This window comes from Scyliorhinus torazame, chromosome 2 (genome assembly GCF_047496885.1).
Source record: "Scyliorhinus torazame isolate Kashiwa2021f chromosome 2, sScyTor2.1, whole genome shotgun sequence".
Lineage (NCBI taxonomy): Eukaryota > Metazoa > Chordata > Chondrichthyes > Carcharhiniformes > Scyliorhinidae > Scyliorhinus > Scyliorhinus torazame.
The window spans coordinates 173,447,660-173,471,430 of record NC_092708.1 but is presented as its reverse complement, the minus strand read 5'-3'; the positions used below and the strand labels follow the sequence as shown (position 1 = coordinate 173,471,430).

The 23,771-nt window shown below is 49.9% G+C and overlaps 1 protein-coding gene across 5 annotated transcripts in view; it reads right to left on the bottom strand.

Annotated features, from left to right (window-relative positions):
* unc80 (unc-80 homolog (C. elegans)) overlaps positions 1-23,771 on the bottom strand; it is a 599,468-nt gene that overhangs the window by 391,220 nt on the left and 184,477 nt on the right. For all 5 annotated transcript variants that reach the window (XM_072480367.1, XM_072480341.1, XM_072480351.1 and 2 more), the window contains one exon: positions 20,687-20,835. In XM_072480367.1, the coding sequence (XP_072336468.1) occupies positions 20,687-20,835 (149 nt within the window). The remainder of the gene's footprint in view (positions 1-20,686; positions 20,836-23,771) is intronic.

Here is a 23,771-nt window from a genome sequence, read left to right as displayed (position 1 = left end):
GGGAGAGATTGTAGTCATTCCACCACTCTACTAGGTTCTCTATCTCCTTCCTGTATTCTGACTCATCGTTGTTTGAGATTCGACCCACTGTGGTCGTGTCGTCAGCAAACTTGTAGGTGGAGTTGGAACCAGATTTTGCCATGCAGTCGAGTGTGCCTAAGGAGTAGAGTAGGGGGCCTTGCAGGGCCCTGGTATTGAGGACTATCATGGAGGAGATGTTGTTGTTTATCCTTACTGATTGTGGTCTATGGGTCAGAAAGTCGAGGATCAATGAGGTAAAGTCACACGGGATCAAAGGTGAGCTGGCAAGATGGATACGGAACAGGCTAGGTCATAGAAGGCAGAGAGTAGCAATGGAAGAGTGCTTTTCTGATTGGAGGGCTGTGACTAGTGGTGTTCCGCAGGGATCAGTGCTGGGACCTTTGCTGTTCGTAGTATATATAAATGATTTGGAGGAAAATGTAACTGGTCTGATTAGTAAGTTTGCGGACAACACAAAGATTGGTGGAATTGCGGATAGCAATGAGGACTGTCAGAGGATACAGCAGGATTTAGATTGTTTGGAGATTTGGGCGGAGAGATGGCAGATGGAGTTTAATCTGGACAAATGTGAGGTAACGCATTTTGGAAGGTCTAATACAGGTAGGGAATATTCAGTGAAAGGTAGAACCCTCAAGAATATTGACAGTCAGAGAGATCTAGGTGTACAGGTCCTCAGGTCACTGAAAGGGGCAACACAGGTGGAGAAGGTAGTCAAGAAGGCATACGGAATGCTTGCCTTCGTTGGCCGGGCATTGAGTATAAAAATTGGCAAGTCATGTTGCAGCTGTATAGAACCTTAGTTAGGCCACACTTGGAGTATAGTGTTCAATTCTGGTCGCCACACTACCAGAAGGATGTGGAGGCTTTAGAGAGGGTGCAGAAGAGATTCACCAGGATGTTGCCTGGTATGGAGGGCATTAGCTATGAGGAGAGGTTGAATAAACTCGGTTTGTTCCCACTGGAACGACGGAGGTTGCGGGGAGAACTGATAGAGTTCTACAAAATTATGAGGGACATAGACAGGGTGGATAGTCAGAGACTTTTTCCCAGGGTAGAGGGGTCAATTACTAGGGGGGGGGGGCACAGGACGTCTAACACCCTGCTGTAATATTTAAAAGACATCCAGATAGTCATTCGTGCATCACACCAGGACTTTTGGAGTAAAAACTGTCAATGAGATGGCAGCAAGCACCAGCCTCGTGATTTAGCAGTGCCTCCCTGAAAACTCTCCTCCAGGTTGTCGAGGAAAGGCTTTTTCCAATTCCGTCTTCTTTCCATGGGGTGGCAGCAGGACGTCCAATAATCTGACCATGGCAGTTCCGGCCGTGGAGCAGGCACCTGCCCTTGAGCAGGGAACCAAACAAAGAATGGTGTTCTCTCGGCCTTAGACCTCCAGAGGACATTCACCAAAGTCATCACAGACAAGAGGGCATGGTAGTCAGCAGGCTGCCTCCAGCTCTGCTGCAGATGTCAGGAACATAGAAACATACAGAGAAAAACCTCTGGTGGCGGCCATGGAGTGGTCGCACATAAGATGGTTCCTGCCAGCAGACTGTTTTTATGGCCCTTCTTGCCTGTTTTATGGGGCTGGTGCAGGTGAAAAAGTGGTAATATTGAAGAACTCGGATTGATGTCGAAGAGTTACCAGATGAGGAGTGTGTCATGCAAGGTACATGCTTCGGACCGGGAGGACACGTGTGGCACAAGAGGGGGAAAGATGGCAGAGGGACCTGTGGCGTCGATGCCTGCACAGTGGTCAACGGAGACGTTCGTCGAGTTCTTATCGGCCAAATTCAAAAAGCAAAGGCTGTAGTCACTGAGGACTTGGCGAGAGTGACAGAGTCAATTCAGGTAGCCCTGCAGAGGGTGGAACAGTGGTTGGAGATGCAGATGGTTGCTAACTATGAGGATCGTGTTACCTCTATGGAGGCAGAGATATGATGATGTCGGAGGGGCAAAATAAGATGAAGGCTAAGATCGATGATCATGAGAAACACTCAAGGAGGAAGAACTTGAGGCTACCCAAAGACATTGAGGAGACGAGAACTACAGAATATGTGGCCAAGGTGTTCAAACATTTGGTGGTGGAGGGGGTCTTCGACCCCGCCTCCTGAAGTAGACCGGGCCCATCAATAGTTGAGGAAGAAGCCAATGAAGAGCTGACAACAAAGGTTTCTTTATGGAGTCATTGGGTGGTGGCGGCCATCTTGGGTGGACCCGGGAGGTGGGCATGGTAGGGGCCTGGAGGAATCTATCAGGATGGGGGGGTGGGGGTGGAGGAGTGGTGGTGGGGAGGGGGAGGAGTGGAGAGGAGAGACTAGTCTAGTGGAATGGGAGGGTACTAATGGGTTGATTACAAGGTGTTGAGTGTTCACCCATTTCAAAAGTTTGAAGGCAGACTTGGTCTTTCTGCAGCATTAGTCCAGCACTGCACCATCCCTTGTTGGACCCTCTACATATTGAGCTAAAATGTTCTCCTGTACAAATTTTTAAAACTCTACTCCATCTAAGCCCTTAACATGATGGCTATCCCTTGGGTGTGACTATCATGTCTCTATAACTCTTATCTATGACGTTTTCTGCCATCTGTATGCTCTTAAGTGCATCCAACTGCTGCTCCAACCGAACCAAGCAGTTTTTGAGGAGCTGCGATTGGGTACACTTCCTGCATATGTAGTCACCCGGAACGCTGAAAGAGTCACAGACCTCCCACATCTCAGTTAGAGCACTGCACCCTGCTGACTGACATTTCTAGCACCAGAAGTTGCGCTAGAAACAATGGATGCATTGGTGGTCAACTCCAGGATTCTATAAACTCTGGAACAGTTCCTGCAGATTGGAGTGCAGCTACCTTAACTCCACTATTTAAAAAAGGAGATAGAGAGAAAACAATGAATTATAGACCAGTCAACCTGAGGTTAGTCGTGGGGAAAATTCAAGAATCCAATTATCAAAAATTTGATACCAGAGCACTTAGAAAATAGTGGCAGGATCAGATAGAGGCAGCATGGATTTCTGAAGGGGAAATCATGTTTGGCAAATCTGTTGGGATTCTTCGAGGATGTAACAGGTAGAGTTGATGAGGGGGTGCCAGTGGATGTGGTAGATTTGGACTTTGGTAAGACTTTTGACAAAGTGCTGCATAAGAGATTAGTATGTAAAATTAAAACGGGGTAGTATACTGAGATGGATAGAAAACTGATTGGCAGACAGGAAAAATAGAGTAGGAATTAATGGGTGTTTTTCAAATTGACAGGCAGTGACGAGTGGGGTACTGCATGGATCAATGCTAGGATCCCAGCTATTCACAATATATATTAATGATTTAGATGAGGGAACAAAATGTAGTATCTCAAAATTTGCAGATGACAGCAAGTTGGGAGGGAGGGCGAGCTGTGAGGAGGATGCAGAGATCCTTCAGTGTGATTTGGACAAGCTGAGTGAATGGGCAAATGAATGGTAACTGCAGTATAATTTGGAGTAATGCAAGGTTATCCACTTTGGTAGCAAAAATGAGAGAGCAGATTATTATCAGAGAGGCCATAAATTAGGAGAGGGAAATCTGCAACCAGACCTTGGTGTCCTGATACACCAGTTACTGAAGCTAAACATGCAGGTACAGCAGGCGGTAAAGAAGGCAAATAGTATGTTGGCCTTCATAGCGCGATTAGCATACAGGAGCAGGGATGTTTTGCGGCAATTTTACAGGGCCTTGGTGAGGCGGCAACTGGAGTATTGTGTGCAGTTTTGGTCTCCTTATCTGAAGAAGGATGTTCTTGCTCTGGAGGGAGTGCAGCGAAGGTTTACCAGGCTGATTCTTGGGTGGCAGGACTAATGTCTGAGGAGAGATTGAATCAGTTAGGATTGTATTTGCTAGAGTTCAGAAAAATGAGGGGGGCTCTCATAGAAACCTATAAAATTCTAACAGGACTAGACTGGGTAGATGCAGGAAAGATGTTCCCGATGGTGGTTGTCCAGAACCAGGCGTCACAGTCTGCGGATATGGGATAGACCATTTAGGACAGAGATGAGGAGAAATTTCTTCACCCAGAGAGTGGTGAGCCTGTGGAATTTGTTACCACAAGAAGTAGTTGAGGCCAAAACATTATATGTTTTCAAGAAGCAGTTAGGGCGAAGGAGATCAAAGGAAATGGGGGAAAGCGGGATTAGGCTATTGTGGATGTGGATGATCAGCCATGATCACAATGAATGATGGAGCAGGCTCGAAGGGCCAAATGGTCTCCTCTTGCTCATATTTGCTATGTTTCTATTTGTGGAGACCCATAACAGGGCCAACTACAGCTGCTGCCTGTATGTCCTACCAAACACTTCCAGGACAGAGTCTGGCTCTTGGTGCTATGCTGAGCGTCACTTTAACTCCTTTTGACTGTGAGAAGCCTGCAGCTACGCAGCTGAAAGCTATTGTTAATGAGTATTTGGCCTTGTTAGTTATGTGAGCACTTCCCGATTACAGGTTGTGTTTGCTGCTGCTTAGCTGCAAATGCCTGGAGATTGGAGTTTGTTTGCTGCTGCCTGCTCCTCTTCGATTTGAACTTACTTGCTGCTTTCTGGATGAAGAGAAGGAAGGAGGAAGGTAGTTATCTTTTGGTATATTTTACCTGGAGCGCAGCAGGGGTAGGATTTTGGTGGACCTACTACTGGGCTGAGCATGTACGAAGATTTGCTGGAGAAGGCTGGATGTTTTTAAAGATCTGCTTTGTGTGTTGACTGTGATATTGTTCTGGACCTGTGCATCACCTGTTAGTGCCCCCTGTGTTCCTGTGGCCCGGTCCTCGGACACGATGGTGATAGAACATCAGACACTGATACTGCAGGTGAGGAGGGCAGTGGCCCAGCTCGAATGGGCAGCCTGGAGGTTGTGCCGGGACAATTTAATGGACTATCAGTGATATTTTATGTAGCCATCTGCTGCTCCCGTTATAGGAGCCGTGCAGGTCGCTGGACTTCCTTCTTTTCCTTTTCTTCTGCATTTGGTCTATTATGTCCGTGTGAGGGTGGGTGCGGGCGTTGGGTCTATTATGTCTGTGTGAGGGTGGGTGCGAGGTGGGGTCTATCATGTCTATGTGAGGATGGGTGCGGGGGTGGGGTCTATTATGTCTGAGGGTGGGTGCGGGGATGGGGTATATTATGTCTGTGTGAGGGTGGGGGTGGGGTCTATTATGTCTGTGTGAGGGTGGGTGCGGGGATGGGGTCTATTATGTCTGTGTGAGGATGGGTGTGGGGGTGGGTCTATTATGTCTGTGTGAGGGTGGGTGCGGGGGTGGGGTCTATCATGTCAGTGTGAGGATGGGTGCGGGGGTGGGTCTATTATGTCTGTGTGAGGGTGGGTGCGGGGGTGGGGTCTATCATGTCTGTGTGATGGTGGGTGCGGGGGTGGGGTTTATTATGGCTGTGTGAGGGTGGGTGCGGAGGTGTGGTCTATCATGTCTGTGTGATGGTGGGTGCGGGGATGGGGTCTATTATGGCTGTGTGAGGGTGGGTGCGGGGATGGGGTCTATTATGTCTGTGTGAGGGTGGGTGCGGGCGTTGGGTCTATTATGTCTGTGTGAGGGTGGGTGCGGGCGTTGGGTCTACTATGGCTGTGTGAGGGTGGGTGCGGAGGTGTGGTCTATCATGCCTGTGTGATGGTGGGTGCGGGGATGGGGGTCTATTGTGGCTGTGTGAGGGTGGGTGCGGAGGTGGGGTCTATCATGTCTGTGTGATGGTGGGTGCGGGCGTTGGGTCTACTATGTCTGTGTGAGGGTGGGTGCGGAGGTGTGGTCTATCATGCCTGTGTGATGGTGGGTGCGGGGATGGGGGTCTATTGTGGCTGTGTGAGGGTGGGTGTGGAGGTGGGGTCTATCATGTCTGTGTGATGGTGAGTGCGGGGATGGGGTCTATTATGTCTGTGTGAGAGTGGGTGCGGGGGTGTGATCTATCATGTCTGTGTGAGGGTGGGTGCGGGCGTTGGGTCTACTATGGCTGTGTGAGGGTGGGTGCGGAGGTGTGGTCTATCATGTCTGTGTGATGGTGGGCGCGGGGATGGGGTCTATTATGTCTGTGTGAGGGTGGGTGCGGGCGTTGGGTCTATTATGTCTGTGTGAGGGTGGGTGCGGGCGTTGGGTCTACTATGGCTGTGTGAGGGTGGGTGCGGAGGTGTGGTCTATCATGCCTGTGTGATGGTGGGTGCGGGGATGGGGGTCTATTGTGGCTGTGTGAGGGTGGGTGCGGAGGTGGGGTCTATCATGTCTGTGTGAGGATGGGTGCGGGGGTGGGTCTATTATGTTTGTGTGAGGGTGGGTGCGGGGGTGTGGTCTATCATGCCTGTGTGATGGTGGGTGCGGGGATGGGGGTCTATTGTGGCTGTGTGAGGGTGGGTGCGGAGGTGGGGTCTATCATGTCTGTGTGATGGTGGGTGCGGGGATGGGGTCTATTATGTCTGTGTGAGGGTGGGTGCGGGCGTTGGGTCTATTATGTCTGTGTGAGGGTGGGTGCGGGCGTTGGGTCTATTATGTCTGTGTGAGGGTGGGTGCGGAGGTGTGGTCTATCATGCCTGTGTGATGGTGCGTGCGGGGATGGGGTCTATTATGTCTGTGTGAGAGTGGCTGCGGGGGTGTGATCTATCATGTCTGTGTGATGGTGGGTGCGGGGGTGGGGTCTATTATGGCTGTGTGAGGGTGGGTGCGGAGGTGGGGTCTATCATGTCTGTATGATGGTGGGTGCGGGGATGGGGTCTATTATGTCTGTGTGAGGGTGGGTGCGGGCGTTGGGTCTACTATGGCTGTGTGAGGGTGGGTGCGGAGGTGTGGTCTATCATGCCTGTGTGATGGTGGGTGCGGGGATGGAGGTCTATTGTGGCTGTGTGAGGGTGGGTGCGGAGGTGGGGTCTATCATGTCTGTGTGATGGTGGGTGCGGGGGTGGGGTCTATTGTGGCTGTGTGATGGTGGGTGCGGGGATGGGGTCTATTATGTCTGTGTGAGAGTGGGTGCGGGGGTGTGATCTATCATGTCTGTGTGATGGTGGGTGCGGGGGTGGGGTCTATTATGGCTGTGTGAGGGTAGGTGCGGGGGTGGGGTCTATCATGTCTGTATGATGGTGGGTGTGGGGATGGGGTCTATTATGGCTGTGTGAGGGTGGGTGCGGAGGTGTGGTCTATTATGTCTGTGTGAGGAGGTGTGGCCTATCATGTCTGTGTGATGGTGGGTACGGAGATGGGGTCTATCATGTCTGTGTGAGGGTGGGTGCGGAGGTGTGGTCTATCATATCTGTGTGAGGGTGGGTGCGGAGGTGTGGTCTATTATGTCTGTGTGAGGGTGGGTGCGGGGGTGGGGTCTATTATGTCTGTGTGAGGGTGGGTGCGGAGGTGTGGTCTATCATGTATGTGTGATGGTGGGTGCGGGGATGGGGTCTATTATGGCTGTGTGAGGGTGGGTGCGGGGGTGGGGTCTATCATGTCTGTGTGATGGTAGGTGCGGGGATTGGGTCTATTATGTCTGTGTGAGGGTGGGTGCGGAGGTGTGGTCTATTATGTCTGTGTGAGAGTGGGTGCGGGGATGGGGACTATTATGGCTGTGTGAGAGTGGGTGCGGGGGTGGGGTCTATTATGTCTGTGTGAGGGTGAGTGCGGGGGTGGGGTCTATTATGTCTGTGTGAGGGTGGGTGCGGAGGTGTGGTCTATTATGTGTGTGTGAGGGTGGGTGCGGGGATGGGGTCTATTATGTCTGTGTGAGGGTGGGTGCGGGGTGGGGTCTATCATGTCTGTGTGATGGTGGGTGTGGGGATAAGGTCTGTTATGGCTGTGTGAGAGTGAGTGCGGGGGTGGGGTCTATTATGTCTGTGTGAGGGTGGGTGCGGAGGTGTGGTCTATTATGTGTGTGTGAGGGTGGGTGCGGGGATGGGGTCTATTATGTCTGTGTGAGGGTGGGTGCGGGGTGGGGTCTATCATGTCTGTGTGATGGTGGGTGTGGGGATAGGGTCTGTTATGGCTGTGTGAGAGTGAGTGCGGGGGTGGGGTCTATTATGTCTGTGTGAGGGTGGGTGCGGGGATGGGGTCTATTATGTCTGTGTGAGGGTGGTGCGGGGATGGGGTCTATCATGTCTGTGTGAGGGTTGGTGCGGAGGTGTGGTCTATTATGTCTGTGTGAGGGTGGGTGCGGGGGTGGGGTCTATTATGTCTGTGTGAGGGTGGGTGCGGGGGTGGGGTCTATCATGTCTGTGTGAGGGTTGGTGCGGGGGTGGGGTCTATTATGTCTGTGTGAGGGTGGGTGTGCGGGTGGGGTCTATTATGTCTGTGTGAGGGTGGGTGCGGGGGTGGGGTCTATTATGTCTGTGTGAGAGTGGGTGCGAGAGTGGGGAATTGTATGTTGGATACTGTTTTCAGCCTCTCCTGCCTCTGGGGCCTGGGAGTCGTTGGAACGAGGCGCTGCCAGTGCTGGAAAGCGGGAGGTGGTTTTTGCTTTCTCTCCCTCTTCTGCTATGCTACATGTTGGTGCGAGCTTCAGGTGGTTGGCTCACCAAGTGACTTTACATTGATGCAGGTTCACTGTGGGGGAGGCGGGGGGAACAGAGAGAGAGCTGTTTTTGCACCGTTGGCAGTTTGTTCCTTTTTCTTTTGTCTGGCAGCCGTGTGCTTGTCTGCTGCAACCCCTCTCACTTCTATGGCCTTGTCCCCTGGCAAATTACTAGTGCTGGAGAAGGGGTGGGGTGTTCTCTATCCTTCCTCCGCTGTGCCCCGTATCGGCGTGACCTTTTCCCGTGATCTGTACTGCTCGTTCTCACACACATGCACGCTAACAGGCATGCACGCACAAAAATATGTGCTCTTTTTCATGCACAACCTTACTAATATGCATGCACTGATGTTCACACACAGATTTTCCTGTACATGCATTGGGTGCCTCTCCACCAATGTGTGTCTGCTGTTGGGTTGCGGGCAGACGCTGACTCGGCAGCTGGTGGTATTGTATTCTTTTTGTTTCTTGTCTCGATTTTGTCTTTGTTGTGCAACTGATGTTCTCGTTATATTCCTGCCAGTTTTGTGCTTTCCTTCGGTACACGCTACCCATGCTGGTGGGAAAGTTCCCCCTCCTTCATTAAAATGCAAGTTCCTCTATGCTTCAATGTGCCAGACAATGCACATACATCACCTTGTCAAAACCGCATGTCAAATTTGCCCTGTACTGCAACCAAACATGATTCCATCCTCTCATAGTCCAGCTGGTGTGCGACCATAGGCGAGGAATAATGCAGATCAATGCTTGGTGTCCTTGCAGCAGTAGAAATACCTTAATTCTGAAATATTTCACTGTGCCAGTTGTATTTTAGCCACCATGGTAAACAAATGAGTGGCTAGTGGACAACAAAGGTTATCCACTGACCACCTGGATGAGCAATACAGTGCACAATCCACACACACATATGTATATTGAATATGCTGCCGCTCAAAATGTGATTGATGAAGCAGAACATTGACATTTTGAAACTGCCAGGAGACTTTGGAGCAGCCTTTCAATACTCAGCAGGGTGGATGTCAAGAGTCAACATGGTTTGCTGAATGCTCCATCATGCAGAGGAGGCAGCCTTTACCACTCACTATATGGTCAATAGCTCAGGAGCAGGAACATAAGGAGGCGAGAAGCAGCAAGAGGAAGAGAGGCAAACTAGACAGTTCCTTTCTGAGTGGGCAGCTTGTGAAAGCTTATTTGCATGCAATACCAGTAATCACACCAATTCTCCATTCACCAAGATTCTACCACTAATCATTACACTGTTCACTTGGCCACAATGCAAAAATAAGAGCTGCCATAAAATAAACGCTCCAAACCAAATTTCTAAATGAAATAATCCAATATCACACACAAGAGTCAACCAAATATCCTTGTGCATTCCTTCAGTGCTTGTGTTCTGTTTGCCTTTGCCTATCCCAGTGCTTCTACTCACTGTAGCTCTAGCAGCTGCAATGTGCCTCGTGGAGTGGACACTGAAGATATTCTTGGAGGAACAGCTCTGGATTAGATGGCCCATTTTGGCATGAATGGCAGCAGCCTGTGCTGGTCGGCTGACTAGCAGCAAGGAACCTGGCAGAGTAGCAGGAGGACAGATGCTGTCTTTCTGAGAGAGAACAACAGGCTTGTGCTTCATGGAACCATTGCCATTCAACCAGGATGGCCCTTCGGCAATCCTAATAAACTTCTGGATTGCTGTGAAATGCCAAAAGCCCCTTTGCACACTATAATCCATAACATGATGGCAGTGTCTGACCTTGCAGGACTTCAATCTGAGTTTCCATTGCAAGATTCAAACTTCTGATAGAAGTTGCTTGCGCTATCATGAAAACTGAGAAATCATCCATCAGATGAAACATTGTGGTTAGATCTAAAAGTTTGTTGATGGAGTTGCCCACCACATGCTGGAATGGATGGACTCCAAGCACTGCGCAGGGTCCTTTGTCAAGATGGTGCTCAGATCCTCAATGGCTCTTGACGCTAATCTGACATTTTCTGGTCAGTTTGCTGGTACATCAAGCATCTATCTATGCATATCCATCAATGTTCTTCTCTAAACTGACCAATCAAAGTGGTCCCGGGATCCTCTACAACAGAACTCCCCTACAACTTCACCCTCTGGCAAGTTGCCACCAGCCATGTCTGCGGGCCACTGCTGCCCGCGTTTCACCATGTGAAAATCCAACCTCAGAATCCTATCCTCTAAATTAAGCACGTATCGGTATCCAAGCAGGTAATTTGCAAGTGTGAAATTATGTAATGGTGCTTCATCACTATCTTCTTGCTGTTCTGCAACTGCCTGACCAGGTGGCCAGTTTTGGGTATCTGATAGGAGTAAGACATATGGGTACGGTTGTGCAGCAGGGAGTTGTGGAAGGTAACAAGTGCATGCATACACCAATCTGCAGCTTGTCAACCAGCTGAGAATGAGGTAGAATGTGATAAGGAAGATTAGGCATGAGAATACAGTGGTCTTCACTGGTTTCAGACCCTCCACTGACCACAGTCAAATCATACAGGATCATCTACCCTCCTTCGGTTAGCTCTTGCTGCCTCAGGTTGTACACGATATTGTCCTGCATGCCAGGGGGAAGTGTCAGCGGGTGTTGTGTAATCAGTGTATGTGATGAGAGTGGTCAGGATTGAATAACTGTCAGTTTGTGCAAGCTGCGGGATGTGGGTGTGAGGTTTAAAGCAGTGATAACTATGTGTGTGACAGTGAGAAGATCTGAATGTCAGATACGAGCCCTGATTGATGGCAACTGTTGGTAGATAAGGGTGGGAATGTGGTGATTTGAGCAGAGTTCAAGATAATAGTACAGTTGGTAGGATATGGTACTTGATGGAGGATGAGTTCACTGACTTGAAGTTACAGCTCTTTATTTAGAAAAAGATTTTTCAAAATCTTTAATTGAAATTCTCGAATTTGAAGTAAGACAGAACAAACTGCTTTAAAATGCAAGGCCACCTTCCACAGTGTAGGTGAGAAAGGGGAACAAGATCCACCCAAAAGTCAATGTAAAAAGAGACATTTCACATCTCAACAGACATCCACATCCCATCTCCTGTTGATCAATAACACAAAATGTGGAAATGGTCTGAGTTCAAAGAAATCTGACTCTGGCGTGAGAGACAAGGGCCGGGATTCTTCGACCCGACGCCGGCTCGCCGATTCTCTGGTGCCGATTTTAGGGCACCCGCGGGATCGCCACCGCAACAGTCAGGGACCGTTGAAAGCGCCCCCCTCCCCTGGCGATGCTCCGGACCTCGATGGGCCGAGTGCCTGCCGAGTTCAGCCGAGTCCCGCTGGCGTGGGTTACTCAGGTCCCACAAGGCGGACCTGGAAGGTGTGTCTGCGGGGCCGTCCTGAAAGGGGGGGTGGGTGGGGGGGATCCGACCCCGGGGGGGGGGGCCCTCCACGGTGGCCTGGCCCGTGATCGAGGCCTATTGATCGACGGGCGGGCTGGTTTTTCGTGGGGGCCTATGTTCCCCACGCCGGGACCCTGTAAGGCTCAGCCATATTGCCCGGGGGCCGGCGCGGAGACGGGAACCCACACACATGTGCGGAATCACGCCAGCCGTGGCACGCATGCGCGAATTCATGCCAGCCGTGCCGCGCCAGCTGGAGCTTCGGAGACCACTCTGGCGCCGACCTAGTCCCCTAGGAAGGGGAGCATACTGGACAATTGAGGACCGTTGACACCGGAGTGGTTGGGGCCGCTTGTCACGCCAGCATCAGAACTTGGCCACGGGATTGGAGAATCCCGGCCATGCTGTTTGTTCCTTGGAGAATACAGACAGAACAGGGATAAGAAAAAACAACCACAGACCTGCTCTGTGTGTACTGGTGTGTCAGTGTGCGTGTGATGTGGTAAACCACTGTGTTCCTATATTAAGGGTTGTACGGTAGAACCTGCCCTACAGGTTCACCTGGGCCCCTGCATGCTAGCTCCGCCCAGGAGCTGGGTTATAAATATGCGTGGCCTTCAGCTAGCAGCCATTTTGTCAGCTGCTGTAGGAGGCCACACTTCAGATACTAATAAAGCCTCAGTTTGAATTCAACTTCGTCTCCAGCCAAATTGATCGTGCCTCAATTTATTAGTATCTGATTCAGAAGATGGACCTCCGGATTAAACCAGATCGACTGCAGCTGGATCCACACACAAGCGACGCCAGAAAGGACTTTCAGCACTGGCTAGCTTGTTTTGAAGCGTATATCAACACGGCGCCGACCCCTGTTCCAGAGGCTCAGAAGATTCAAATCTTGTACTCCAGACTCAACTGTAAAATCTTCCCGCTGATCCAGGATGCGCCCAATTACGCTTACGCTATGACTCGACTCAAAGAGAGTTATGAGCAGAAGACGAACACGCTCTTCGCCAGACACACGCTCGCAACGCGTACTCAACTACCTGGTGAGTCAACCGAGGACTTCTGGTGGGCCCTGATACCACTAGTTTGGGACTGTGACTGCCAGGACGTTACAGCTAAGGAGCACTCAGATCTCCTTACGAGGGATGCTTTTGTAACTGGGATTGGGTCCGATGCTATCAGGCAGCGGCTCCTAGAAGGGGCCACGCGCGACCTCGCAGAGACTAAAACACTAGCGTTTTCCATGACGGTCGCCCTGCGTAATGTACAATCGTACGCCCCCAACCGCGCGGCCCACTCCTCCTACGCTTCATGGGCCCCACAGGCAGCCGCCCCAGCGGGGGCGCAACCCACCCAGTACACCTGCGCTACGCACCAGCCAGTGATCTCCGGAGGGCCCCAATGCTATTTTTGCGACCAACAAAGACACCCCTGCCAATGCTGCCCGGCCCGCGTTGCCCTTTGTAAGGCCTGCGGGAAGAAGGGCCACTACGCAGCGGTGTGCCAGGCCCACTCAGCGACAGCGGTCGCCCCCCACCCCCCCGGACAATGGGCGCCGCTATCCTCCCCCCGCTCCCCAGGCCATGTGCGAGCAATGGGCGCCGCCATCTTCTCCCCCGCAGCAGGCCTGCTCTCCCCCCCCCCCCCCCTCCCCCCCGGGACACTGAGCGCCGCTATCCTCCCCTCCCTTCAGGCCATGTGCGAGCAATGGGCGCAGCCATCTTCTCCCCTGCACCAGGCCCGCTCAGCGGCAGCCCCCACCCCCACCCCCCCTGGTCATGGACAATGGGCGCCGCTAACCTCCCCTCCTCCCCAGGCCACGTGTGTTTCATGGGCGCCGCCATCTTGCTTCAACCCCGCAACGTGCGTTCCATGGACGCCACCATTTTGTGACCCCCAGGATTTCCAGGCGCCGCCATCTTGTCCACCCCGCAGCACACGGAGACCAACGGCGTTTCAGGACCCCGACGCAGCGGCCGCCTCACTACCCGACGATTAACCACGACTCGTATCAATGGCAATCGACCAGTCCAGCCCACACACTCTGACCAACGCATCCACCAGCGTGAAAGTCAACGGCCACATGACCTCCTGCCTACTGGACTCCGGGAGCACCGAGAGCTTTGTACATCCAAATATGGTAAGGCGCTGCTCCCTTAAGGTACACCCTACCAATCAAAGTATCTCCCTGGCCTCCGGATCCCATCGCGTAGCGATCCGGGGGTACTGCACAGTCATGCTCACAGTCCAAGGCGTAGAGTTCCACGGTTTTCGCCTCTACGTCCTCCCTAACCTCTGCGCTGCACTTATCCTTGTCCTGGATTTTCAGTGCAACTTCCAGAGACTGACCCTTAAATTCAGTGGACCCTTACCACCCCTCACTGTGTGCGGCCTCGCGACCCTAAAGGTCGATCCTCCTTCCCTCTTTGCCAATCTAACTCCAGATTGCAAACCTATCGCCACCAGGAGCAGACGGTACAGCACCCAGGATAAGGCCTTCATCAGGTCCGAGGTCCAACGGTTGCTTCAGGAGGGAGTCATCGAGTCCAGCAACAGCCCCTGGGAAGCTCAAGTGGTAGTGGTTAAGTCTGGGTAGAAAAATCGAATGGTCGTGGACTACAGCCAGACCATCAACAGGTACGTGCAGCTCGACGCATACCCCCTCCCACGCATATCTGACATGGTTAGCCAGAATGCACAGTACCGGGTCTTCTCAATGGTGGACCTGAAATCCGCCTACCACCAGCTCCCCATCCGTAAATTGGACCGGCCATACACCCCCTTCAAGGCAGACGGCCAGCTATATCACTTTCTTAGGGTCCCCTTCGGCGTCACCAATGGGGTTTCGGTCTTCCAAAGGGAGATGGACCGAATGGTCGACCGGTACGGATTGTGGGCCACGTTTCCGTACCTAGACAATGTGACCATCTGCGGCCATGATCAGCAGGACCACGACGCCAACCTCGCTAAACTTCTCCGCACCGCCACTCTCCTCAACCTCACGTAAAACAAGGAGAAGTGTGTGTTTCGTACAAACCGCTTAGCCATCCTCGGCTATGTGGTCCAGAACGGAGTTCTGGGGCCCGATCCTGACCGCATGCGCCCCCTCATGGAGCTTCCCCTCCCCCACTGCCCCAAGGTCCTCAAATGCTGCCTGGGGTTCTTCTCGTATTATGCTCAGTGGGTCCCAAACTATGCAGACAAGGCCCACCCGCTCATACAGTCTACTCATTTCCCCCTGACGGCAGAGGCCCAACAGGCCTTCGCCCGGATCAGAGCTGATATTGCCAAGGCCACAATGCATACTGTAGACGAAACACTTCCTTTCCAAGTAGAAAGCGACGCATCGGACGTCGCTCTTGCCGCCACCCTCAACCAGGGCAGGCAGGCAGGCCCGTGGCATTCTTTTCCCGCACCCTCCGTGCCTCCGAAATTCGGCACTCATCCGTCGAAAAGGAGGCCCAGGCTATTATTGAAGCTGTGCGACATTGGAGGCATTACCTGGCCGGCAGGAGACTCACTCTCCTCACTGACCAACGGTCGGTAGCCTTCATGTTCATCAGCACGCAGCGGGGCAAGATCAAAAATGACAAAATCTTGCGGTGAAGAATCGAGCTCTCCACCTATAACTACGAGATTAAGTATCGCCCTGGCAAACTCAACGAGGCCCCAGACGCCCTATCCCGAGGTACATGTGCCAGCGCACAGGTAGACCGACTCCGGACCCTGCACGACACCCTTTGTCACCCAGGGGTCACTCGGTTGTACCACTTCATAAAGGCACAAAATTTGCCCTACTCCGTCGAGGAAGTAAGGACGATCACCAAGGACTGCCAGGTCTGTGCGGAGTGCAAACCACACTTCTACCGGCCGGACCGCGCGCAGCTAGTGAAGGCCTCCGCCTTTTTGAAAGCCTCAGCGTGGATTTCAAAGGCCCCCTCCCCTCCTCCGACCGACACACGTATTTCCTCAGTGTGATCGATGAATACTCCCGTTTTCCCTTCGCCATCCCATGCCCCGACATGACGTCTGCCACCGTCATTAAAGCCCTTAATTCTATCTTCACTCTGTTCGGCTTCCCCGCCTACATCCACAGTGACAGGGGATCCTCATTCATGAGTGATGAGCTACGCCAGTTCCTGCTCAGCAGGGGTATCGCCTCCAGCAGAGCGACGAGCTACAACCCCCGGGGAAACGGACAGGTAGAAAGGGAGAATGGGACGGTATGGAGGGCCGTCCAGCTGGCTCTACGGTCCAGAAATCCCCCGGCCTCCCGCTGGCAAGAGGTCCTTCCTGATGCACTACATTCCATTCGCTCATTACTTTGCACTGCTACTAACAGTACACCGCATGAACGCCTTTTTGCCTTCCCCAGGAAGTCCACATCCGGGGTATCACTCCCAACTTGGCTCACAGCTCCGGGAACCGTGCTTCTCCGTAAATATGTGCGGCTCCACAAGGCGGACCCGTTGGTGGAAAGGGTGCACCTGCTCCACGCAAACCCACAGTACGCCTACGTGGCGTTTCCCGACGGCCGCCAGGATACCGTCTCCCTCAGGGACCTGGCACCAGCAGGTTCCGCCCCCACACCATCCCCGTCGCCCCTGGCACCACCCTCCCCTCCCCCGACGCCCCCATCACCCCCCCTAGGACCGTCCGTCCTCCCCCTGCCCACACCCGTTGATGAAGAAGATTTTGGCACGCTCCCGGAGTCAACTTCGACCACGACAGCACCAACATTGCCGGCTCCACTTCGTCGATCCCAGAGGGCGATCAAGGCGCCGGACTGGCTGAACCTCTGACCGGATGACCAGAGACATTTTTTTTCCATTGTTCTGTAAATATTAAAGATTGCGAATTGTATATAGTTATCCACCACCCCCACCGGACTCATTTTTAACAGGGGGTGAATGTGGTAAACCACTGTGTTCCTATATTAAGGGTTGTACGGTAGAACCTGCACTACAGGTTCACCTGGGCCCCTGCATGCTAGCTCCGCCCAGGACGCGGGTTATAAATATGCGTGGCCTTCAGCTAGCAGCCATTTCGTCAGCTGCTGCAGGAGGCCACACTTCAGATACTAATAAAGCCTCAGTTTGAATTCAACTTCGTCTCCAGCCAAATTGATCGTGCCTCATGTGACACAGAAACAAGAAGGAACCATAGCTGGTCACCCATGCAAAAAGGACAAGCAGGCAAAGGTTCTCTCCCTCTCTCTCTTTTTGTTGCTGGAAAAAGCTCAGCATAAGCCACAAGCTAAAGGAAATCGGACAGCTTTCCAGCTACTCTTGAGTGTCTGCAACTAACTGCTAGTGTGCTAAAGTCAGTTCTTCTGGAATCACCAAATTTACAGCCATAACATACTGGCTATCTACACTCACAAACAAGCCCAAGACTGACTGGTATACTCTTTAAAAAAAAATTTTTTTATCCAGACTGTTAACTTCTCATTTGATCAGAGTATTAATGTGTGTTGTGTTCGTTATTATTTTCTCGGGTTTTTTTTAGTAACTAATAAACTTACTCTTTCTTTAACTCGGGAAAGCCTGGTTAAATTGGCTCCTTATAAAATGTAAATACATTTGGGTTGGGGAAAGGTACCCACGGGAGAAGGGATTCCTTTTAAATTAACCTCGTGTGAGACATTAAGACATCAGACATTAAAGACAATGTTGAGGGCATTTTGTCACAATTATCCAGAGGATTGGGACAAAGGAATTCTATTCGTACTGTTTGCAATTAGGGATGCACCGAATGAGTCAACAAAATTTAGTCCTTTTGAACTAATTTTTGGTCATGAGGTGAGAGGACCACTTAAATTGATTAAGGAAAATTGGTGACTGAGAAATTGGAAATTACATTATTGGATTACGTGTCAAATTTTAGGGAACGATTAAATAGAGCAGGTGAATTGGCGAGACAACATTTAAAAGTGGCACAAAATTTGATGAAACGGGTAGCGGACAAGAAATCCAAAGTTCGTAGGTCTGCCAGTGGAGATAAAGTTTTAGTGTTGTTACCAGTGGTAGGTGAGCCTTTAAAAGCTAGGTTTTGTGGACCTTATCAGATTGAAAGGAAATTAAGTGAGGTGAATTATGTGGTAGAAACACCAGATAGAAGGAAGAATCACCGAGTGTGTCATGTGAATATGCTTAAAAGGTACTTTGAAAGGGGAGAGAAAAAGGAGGAGGTTTTAATGATTCTAACTCAAAGTGATGAACCAAATCTAGATGACTCTGGATGTGAATTTGACATACCTCAAATTAAATTGGAAAACGAGGATGTTCTTAAAAATTGTGATAACTTGTTGAGTTACCTTCCAGAGGAAAAACGGACTTACCTGAAAGAGTTATTGATATCACATGGGCATATTTGTGGAGATAAATTGGGAAGTACTAAAATGGCTATAAATGATGTAGATGTGGGAAATGCTGTTCCAATCAAACAACATCCATATAGACTTAACCCTTTAAAATTGGCACAGGTTAACAAAGAGATTGAGAGTATGCTTAAAAATGGCATAATTGAAGTGGGTTGCGGCCAATGGAGCTCACCCATAGTGATGGTACCGAAACCAGACGGTACCCAACGGCTGTGTGTGGACTATAGAATGGTTAATGGAGTTACAAGAACGGACTCTTATTCAATCCCACATTTGGAGGATTGCATTGAGAAAGTGGGACAATCAGCTTTTATTTCCAAACTGGATTTACTAAAAGGTTACTGGTAGATACCTTTATCCGAATGGGCAAAGGAGATTTCAGCTTTCGTGACTCCAGATGGTATATACCAATTCAAAGTTATGCCATTTAGCATGAAAAACGCCCAAGCTACATTTCAAGGGTTAACTAACAAATTTGTTTCAGGATTACCCAATTGAGCGGTATACATCGCCGATCTGGTAATTTTCAGCCAGACATGGACAGAACATTTAAAACATCTGACGGAGTTATTCGATCGACTTAAGGAGGCGGGTCTGGTGATAAGCCTAGCCAAAAGTGAATTTGCAAAAGCCCAAGTCATTTTCCTTGGCCGTACAATCGGACAGGGTCGAATGGTTACACGGGATGTGATACCAACAGTTATTGAGGAGTTTCCGATGCCCTCAAGACAAAGGGAAATAATGTGATTTCTTGGCATGAGTGGATTTGATCGAACATTTGTGCAAAAGTTTTGTAGTGTGATTGCTCCACTGACGGACTTGCTAAAGAAATGTCGAAAATTTCAATGGACAGCGGAGTTTCAACAGGCATTTGACTGCCTGAAAGCTGTGATAACCAATGCTCCTGTGTTGGAGAATTACAAGGAACTCTGTGATCAGATTGAACTTGCACGGTAGCATTGTGGATAGCACAATTGCTTCACAGCTCCAGGGTCCCAGGTTCGATTCCGGCTTGGGTCACTGACTGTGCGGAGTCTGCACGTCCTCCCCGTGTCTGCGTGGGTTTCCTCCGGGTGCTCCGGTTTCCTCCCACAATCCAAAGATGTGCAGGTTAGGTGAATTGGCCAATGATAAATTGCCCTTAATGTCCAAATTGACCTTGGTGTTGGGTGAAGGTGTTGAGTTTGGGTAGGGTGCTCTTTCCAAGAGCCGGTGCGGACTCAAAGGGCCGAGTGGCCTCCTTCTGCACTGTAAATTCAATGATAATCTATGATTAATCTAGGACAAAGGTTCGGCACAACATCGTGGGCCGAAGGGCCTGTTCTGTGCTGTATTTTCTATGTTCTATGTAAAGCATCATGCCGAGGCATAGAGAAATAGATGGATCATGCAGAGACCTTCTTGTTCAAAGAGACTGTCAATCGAGACGGATTTCAGTTGGAGGAAGAAGAACGAAAAAAAATGGACTATATTATTATACCTGTTTGCGTGTGTTTTTTTTTAAACAAAAAGGTATATTTACTGTGTGAATTTCTTAAAGGATAGTGAAAAGGTGAAAAATGAAACCATCTTGAGTTGATAGTTTATTTATTTTTTCTTGGGGGAAGGTGTCATGTGAGAGTACCTTTAAGAAATGGGTATTTAAGAAATGTACCTTTAAGGAATGGGTGTTTATCAGTGATGTCGGAGTGTGGGTGGAGCTGGGCTGTCTGTCAGCTTTTTACTTTTGTTTTAGGCTGTTTGCTGCAGGGTCTGTTTTAATTTCATTTTCAGTGTTGGAGCTGAAGCCAGACCAAGCAGGTGTACTGCTTTCTCTCTGCCATGAAAAGACTATCTCTTGATCCATTTGGTGAATTCAGAATTATAAATGTTCTCAGTCGTGAATGTAAACCTAATGTGCTTCTGTTAAAAGGTGTTTCTTTTGTCTTCTGGATGTTGTTTGGGAAGTTATTAAGGATTATTTAGTGTTGTATTCTTTGGAGCTGTATTTGAATTAATGGTTGCTGAGATGTTCACTGTATGTTTTAAAAAGGTTAACTTGAGTTCATAGAATAAACATTGTTTTGCTTTTAAGAAATACGTTTCCATTTCTGCTGTACCACACCTGTAGAGTGGGCCGTGTGCTCCCCATACTACAATCTATTAAAAGTTGGGGGTCAGGTAAACTCCATGCTACACTTTGGAGTTCTCTAAACCCTGGCCCATAACACTGGCCGACTTTATTTATACAAAGCCAAGTATTGTTAAGGGTCCCCCGCCCCTTTATCGGGGAAGCTCTGCAAAATCCATGGGGTGGTTAATCACCCCTACCCCGCAAGGCCCCTGCAGGTTATAACAATGGCCCAATATCAAACCCATGACAAATTAGTTCCGAGATACTCTTACCAGATTCTCAGCGCTGTGTAATTCATGCGTAGTGGATGCACATCGTGTGATCAGAGGTTTGAACATACAGCTCACAATAATTGCTTCCATACTTCGTGCAGCTGATTTACCGTCACCAGTGGTAAAATTATTTCCAAATCCAGCCTTGTCTAAACGTAGAAAATACAAATGAATACTTTATTTGCTAAGGTCCATGTTCACATCCCTCTGCCCTTTTTCAGGAATTATAATCAATTTTCTTTTAGACATTCTTAATCCTCTTAAATCTCCCTGACTCATTTCCACTGGTCAGCAAATCATTTTTTTATTCTTCTGTGTCTGCACATCAATCTTCATGACAATATTCAAATAATAGCTGCTTTTCGTTATGAAGCTCCAATTTCCAAATGCATTTTTTAACATAATCATTGTTGAATTGTGCTTGCTACTAATTGAAACTGTTTATTTATCCATAGAAGATCAAGTTCAATTCTTTTTACCACATCCCTACTCAACTTTTCAAAGCATTTACTTCCCACACCACACAATTTCCTCCTTCGCTCCTTTAAATGTCATTGTGGCTCAATGGAAACCAAGTTCTCACTTCTGACTCGGGTGGCTGTGGATTCAAGTCCCACTGCAAAGACTCGAGTACAAAATATAGGCTGACACTTCAATGCAGTACTGGGTGAAAGCTCTGATTTCAGAGGTGCTATCTTTCTAAAGAAGAAAGACAAGTTGAGCGGAATTATCGGGCGGGATTCTCCCATTCGGCGGCAGAGTGTCCAACACGACGGCGTGAACGGGCCGCTGGGAGTACCGATTCTGGCCCCTACAAGGGGCCAGCATGGCGCTGGAGCAGTTCACGCCGCTCCAGCCTCCCAACGCGCGCATGCGCGGTGGCCTCCCTCAACGTGCCGTTCAGGGGCCAGCGTGGAAGAAAATAGGGCCTCCCCACCCACAGGCCGCCCCCCGACCCTGCGTGCAGAGTTCCCGCCGGCTGCGACCAGGCATGGACGGCGCCAGCAGGACTCTGCCTTTTTAGAGCAGCTGCTTGGCCAATCCCGGCTGAGAATCGGCGGCATGGCCCCGTACAGTGGCCTGCGACCGGCGCCGCGCCAAACGCGCCGACACCAATGGTGGAGAATCGCGTGCCGGCGTCGAGGCGACGTGGCCCTGTCGCAGGGATTCTCCGGCCCCGCCCTGGGCTGGGAGAATCCCGGCCCATATCGGCATGAAGTATTCATGACAAGGTAGGTGAATTAATGGCACAATTAGAGAACTTGTAGCCATAACTGAGATAGGGGCAGTATTTAAGATTTTGGGTCTGAGCTGCCTAAGTCGGGGCCAAATGGGACTCATGACCCTTCGCCATGTGGGAAACAGTCAACAGCAGTATTCTACCCAAATTCGTCAACTAACGACCAGAACGTGGGCTTTGATTACAGCCTGACATGGCAGGAGCGAGAGAGAGAAACATCTTGAGGTGACATCTCAGCAATGTTAAATAAAAAAATGGAGAGCAGCTGGGCCACCATCATGGAGGGGACTTGTGAAGCTGCTGTGGTCAGGCAACTGAGGAGGGCACCAAAGCCTGCCTGAAGTGCTGGCCCTGTGACCAGGAGGTCACCAGCCACCTGGCCTAATTCTCAATGACGTTAGGGAGCCTGCATTCAACTGTTAAATTCCTGTCAGCCTCCGACAATAGACTTTAATAAGCCACTCATTTCCGTGCCCGCTTCTGTGCAGGTAGTCCTGCTGACCCCAATTTTGTCTCCGAAATAGGGCACAGGAACAAGTGGTGCCCATTTGTGTAGCCCACCTATGTACCCACTAGCCGGAGGTTTTTGGTTGCCCATGCTGATGGGACCTTCAGGTCCCCCCGACAGGGCACCCCCGCCGTTGGTTTCCTGGTCGCCAGGGGTGCATTAAAAGAGAAATCCCGCTGACAAGGGCAGGACCAGAAGATCCTGCCACTGGCTAATGGTGGACTGCCTGTGCCACCATGAAACACGGGGTGAGTTACGGTAAAATCCCGCCCACTACCTTATAGTTTCAGGGTGACTAAGGTTGTCAACTAAACATTTCAATGCGATTAACTTTAACAAAAGAAAGGCAAGATGGAAAAGGACAGGGAAAAGCCAGAAAGTAAGTGATAAGATAAAGAAAGTAGTGAGAAAGGATCTTAGCCTAGAAAATCTGAAGTCATCTCATTGAAAGGCATTCAATTATTAGAGGGCCTTATGGGATAAATGCTGAGAAGTAATTTCCCCTGGCTGATGAATTTTGTTGTCAGATAGAGTCCAGTCATTTAGGTCTGAGATCAGAAGAAAAGTATTCACTCAGAGGTTTGCAGATCTTTGAAATTCTTTACCCAGGAGGACTGCAGATGTTCAGTCATTGAGTATATTCTTAGGAGGACTGCAGATGTTCAGTCATTGAGTATATTCTTATCACTTACTTCCTGGCTTATCTCAGTATATTCAACATCAAAATCAATAGACTTTTGGAGACTAAGGAAATCAAGGAATATGAAGGTAGGGCAGGAAAGTAGCGTTGAAGTCGAGGATCAACTCTGATTTTATCAAATGACAGAGAAGGCACGAGTGGCCTCGAATGCTAATTGTTTTGTTCCTCTCCATAAGCCATTCCCCAGTATCACAGCTAAATAGATCATTTAAATATGTGAACCTAGATGGTGAGTCTCTGTAGGCTGTTCAACAATGGGAGCACTACAGCCAAGTCAATCACCTGACATCAAATGAAATGTACAGTGACGTACATCACAGAAGAAGACATCTTTGCCAATTGTGTTTGTGTCACATACCTATCAGAACAATTCAAAACTGAACTGACTCTCTTCCTCTGCTTCAAACACTTATCCAATCTTTTGTTAAAGGTGCAATGATTCCTGCCTCAACTGTACGACACAGGCCAAAGACATTCACCTGGGACAAAGCATTTTATGCTCCAACAACTCTACATAAAGAATCTTGTTTTTGAGCCATCGCCTTACTCTCTTCAAGGCAGTTTAAATTTGACAACTCCGTCTCAATTGGGGAATTAGTATAATCCTACACCAATTCTTTTCCACCTTTATTAAATT